General features: G+C 48.9%; 1 protein-coding gene across 1 annotated transcript; it reads left to right on the forward strand.

Annotated features, from left to right (window-relative positions):
- Window positions 1-557: 557 nt before the first annotated feature.
- On the forward strand, window positions 558-4,081 carry Map10 (microtubule associated protein 10). Its single transcript, XM_021170085.1, has one exon. It carries the CDS (start codon window positions 598-600, stop codon window positions 3,265-3,267), a length of 2,670 nt encoding a protein of 889 aa, XP_021025744.1. The 5' UTR covers window positions 558-597; the 3' UTR covers window positions 3,268-4,081.
- The last annotated feature ends 323 nt before the right edge of the window (window positions 4,082-4,404 follow it).

Below are 4,404 nucleotides of genomic sequence, written 5' to 3' on the forward strand. Positions count from 1 at the left end.
ATGTCAGGGTGGGAGGTGAGGGCTCTGGTGGGTGTTAGGGTGCACTGACCCAATACACTGAGAGTTCTCCTACACCTGGGCGGTGCAAGGTGGTCACAATGGAAGCTGAGGTCAAACCTCCTGAGAAGGCTTCAAGAAGCCACAAGTCCGGTGAGGGCAGCATGGCCTGCTAGTGATCATTGTGTGAGAGGACAAAGAGAGGAAGGAGCCTGTGACAGAAGCTACAGCCTCTGACAGATGCACAGCAACCACAAAGAAGGTTGACTTAGGCAGTGGTCAGCGGGCTCTGAGGCCTGAATGGGCAGGGCGGCCCATTTACTTCCGGTACGTGATCCCTAAAGACGTGGGATCTGCGGTGATGAAATATAAAATAGAAATTATATTTATTTATATAAAAATTTAGAGAGAGTGCTGCTTTAGCCATCTAATCCCTCAGTACCACGCAGCTGCCCTGACAAAAGCCCAAAGGCAAAGGAACTCCCAAGAGCACTCGGGGCCGAAAGTCAAGTCTCGCGAGTGCCGCGAGGGCGCAGCCGGTCACGTGACCCTCGCTCCCGCTGGCGGAGCGAGCTGACGGCGTCGCCCCGGGCAACAGCAATGGCGGCCACGGCGGCCGGGCGGCTCTTCTCGCTGGAGCTGCTCGTGGACTGGGTGCGGCTGGAGACCGGGCTGTCGCCGTGCGCTGCGAGCCCCGCTGTGGCGTTTCGCCTGCTGGACTTCCCGCCGCTGCTCGTCTTCCCGCCGGCCGCTCCTGGCCCGGAGCCCCAGCGCGGCGCCATCAGCTTCGGCCGCGGCAAGGCCTGCCTACTGCGCCTGCACCCGGCCGCCCTGCGGCGCCCGCGCCTGCGCGCAGCCCTGCTGCAACTGCCCGCGGGCCCGACCTCTGCGCCCCGCCTGGTGGGGGCTTGCGACGTCCTGCTGGTCCCCTCCCTGGGCCAGCGAGGTGTATTCGCCCTGCGCGGGCCAGAGGCCGAGCGTGTCGGGGAGTTGGCGCTCTTCTATCGCCTGACCGAACTGGGACGCTTTCCCCCGGGGGTTCCGCAGCTGCGAGGCCTGCTGAGCCCTGCTTGTATCATGGGCTCCGAAGCCCTGGAGGTGTCAGAGCCACGAACCAAGGAGACCTCGAAGCCATGCACCAAAGACACCTCTGCCAGATGTCTACAGTGTGTTTCAAATGCACGCCTTCTGGAGGCCTCAGAGCCATGTGCCAAGGATACCAACAGCTGGTCTGCAGGAGACTCAGACGCCTCAGCTGTCCAGAAGTCCTGGGAAGAAGCAGTCTTACACAGTAAGGCTAGCTCTGGGGACATGGCTTCTGCCCCTTGTTCACCCGCTCCCAGTGGGAGAACTGTCAGTTCTGTCAGTCAGGAGGTCACAGAACTGGATTTTGAAACCAACACATTTTGCCCTCCTCCTCTGTATTACACTCACCTGACTCAGGAAAAGACTCCTTCTGCCAGGGTTGAAATCACTATTGAGCCTCAGAGAAACGAACCTGAGGATCTAGATGACATTTTCCCCGAAACAAAACTCGTAAGTCCTCCCTTAAAGCCAGCGAAACATACAAGATCTGCAGTGCAGGAGAGCCCTCCGGTGCTTCCAAATCTTCCACAGACTCAGGGTCCAGGAGAAGCGAACGAAGCTCCGAGTCCTTCTCAGATTGAACAAAGTCCAGTCAATGCAATAAGACAGCTGCCACTATTGAATGCTTTATTGATTGAGTTGTCCTTGCTGTGCAACCAGCCCATGGCAAGTCCCACCCAGGTGCATCCTCATTTAGCCTGGTTGTACAGAGGTGAACACAAGGGGCCAGACCCTTCCACCAAGTCCACATCCCCGTCGGAATCAAAGAGCAACAAGCTTTCTGTGCGAGAAAATGAAAAGTTGGTGAATCCCCAGTCTAAAAAGAACCCTAAAGGTCATCCAAAGATCAGTGGCAGCCCTCCACCAAAGGTTACAAAGGGGAGGCTGCTGTATGGCTTAACAAATACACTGAGACTGCGTTTACAGCAGACAAACCCCAACATGCTGGTTGTACACGAAAAGAGAGAACAGTACAGGAGGTCACAGATACAAGCTGTGGGGCCAAAGTTGCGAATCCCCTCCTGGAAAGGGAAGGTGTCAAGCTTGGCAGCAGAAAGCCAGATGTCACCACAGCTGCCTGCGGATACACCAACAGACTCTAATGGGAAACTACCAAGCTTGGCAGTTCAAAACCAGTTGCTACCACAGCTGCCTGGGGATGAATCTTTAGACTCCAATGGGTCTTTTGTTGAAGGTAGTGATACTTCAATGCAAATCAGCGCAGGCTTTGATGAGTCAAGCACAACTAAAGAAGTGAAACAGAGCCATGCCATGAAACAAGAAATGGTTGACCAGAGTGAAAACAGAACGGTTGTCACTGCTCTGAGAGCACCCGTGAGCCCTGCAGGCTCTGTCACCACAGAAAGATCTCAATCAAATAGTTTCGGAGGAAACTGGAAAAAGAAAGTCCCAAGCCCAGGGCTTTCCCTACAGGAACCTACCGTTGACAAAACTGTGAATGAGGGGAAAGATAGTAGGCAAGTCAAAGCCATAAGTGCTGCTGATACAAGTGAAAATAGACCAACCAGTAGAAAAAGTTCATGCGAGAGCATCTCAGAGCTACTGTATCTGGATGGGTTCACCAGCCCTTGTTATTCTGAAGATTTCTGCACAACTGAGAATAACAGCAGAAGTCTGCCGGCTCCCGACAGCAGCACAGGGGCAGAACATGTGCAAAAGGGTTCACGGGCAAGCAAGTCAAGTGAGGCAAGGCTGTCCACAAGGAAAAACAGCAGTGAAGCGAGTTCTGTGCTCACCCCTCCCTTTTCTGCTGGCTCACCAGTGTGTTCTCATAAAAGATCCCGTGTACTGAAGATTCGTGATAGTCTGGAGGAAGCAGCCAGTCTCTCTACCAGTGACTTTTCATCACAGTGGACAAATGAAAAGGAAAACCAGGCAGATCCAGGTAGTTCAAAGGTCACGAGGAAAGGACGGGACAGCTCCACTAAACTTAAAGTAAGAGCTGGTCACAAGTCATCTGAGAAGAGCCAGTCACCAAGGACATCTCAAGTGAGTTCTTACGAGCCATCAAATTTGTCTGAGCTAGAACTCAAGGCCATAGATGACAGTGACTCAGCTGATTTCCAAGAAGAGGAAGATGGCCTTGGCTCATTACGCATCTCCAGACAGTGCAAAGACATCTGTGAGTTAGTAATAAATAAACTTCCAGGATACACAGTGTGAAAGTAACCTATTTTCAAAAACTAGTTCTATAGCTACTGGGTGCTGATACTGAAGAGTTGTAATAACTCACACATAACCTTAGTATGTATGTGATAGTTCTTAAGAAATGTAAATAGTTCAAAATTGATGTTTCTTACCCTACAAACTGATTGTACTCTGAAGTCACTGTTAGGCTTAGGAGTGATTCCTTTGTAAAATGCTTAAGATGAAATGTCTATACTCTCCGATCATATCTGTCTTGAAGAAAAGATTATTCTAAAGTTGGCATTTCATGTACCATTGTAAAAAGAAGGGCTTGCTAATAAGTTTAGCACCAGTTCTTAATGGGAATAAATCTTGCAACAGATGGATATGTTAGAGCTTGAGATGCCGAAATGTATTTGTGATCTACCCCTGCCGCTAAGAGCTTTTGGTTTACAGATTTTCATAACATTCTGATCTTTTATTACTTACTCTCCCTTTTCTCTTACTTGATGAACACTTATTTGAGCTTATGTTTTTTGATAAGAGGATCTGTCCTGTTTTACACACCAATATTATTTTGGTTTTTATGAAGTTGCTGAACAAATGCCTTAGCATTTAAAACACCTACCATAGGCTGTAGCACTAACACTAACAAGAAGGATGGAAACTTCCTAATGGAGACATGTTTGAGTAGTGCTTTACTATTGCTGAGTATAAACAGCTTTCAAGTGTTCTCAGGGTTAGGGTTTAGAGAGAACAAAATGAGGCTTTATCCTCATGTATTTCCACAAATAGGAGTTTGATTTATGGTTGAATACTTCCGTGTATTTAATAAACACTTGTGTTTTCAGGTTGTTTGGTGTTTATTTTTAATGTGGGAGAGCTTTTTTCCATATGCCCTAGTCATTGGTTCTGAATGATTTCCATTGACTTTAGACTTGATTCTGTGTTCTGATATCTGTAGGTATTTACATGCAGTTGTATCACCCTCTTAACTCTTAGACTTTTTAATGATGCAAGTGTTCTGGGACCTGTTAGGCAAAGCCCTGATTTCCCTTTCTCTGTGAACAACTACATAGCTATGTGGCCATGTTCCAAGTGATGGTGATAGCAGGTAAGACTTATAATGAGAAGAGGAGTCTCTCTTTAAGGGTCATTGTGAATAAAAGTAAA

The sequence above is a fragment of the Mus caroli genome, chromosome 8 (genome assembly GCF_900094665.2).
Source record: "Mus caroli chromosome 8, CAROLI_EIJ_v1.1, whole genome shotgun sequence".
Taxonomy (NCBI): Eukaryota; Metazoa; Chordata; class Mammalia; order Rodentia; family Muridae; genus Mus; species Mus caroli.

Excerpts from the sequence above, each read along its gene's own strand:
- Map10 (XM_021170085.1), top strand. The coding sequence starts at position 598 with ATGGCGGCCACGGCGGCCGGGCGGCTCTTCTCGCTGGAGCTGCTCGTG.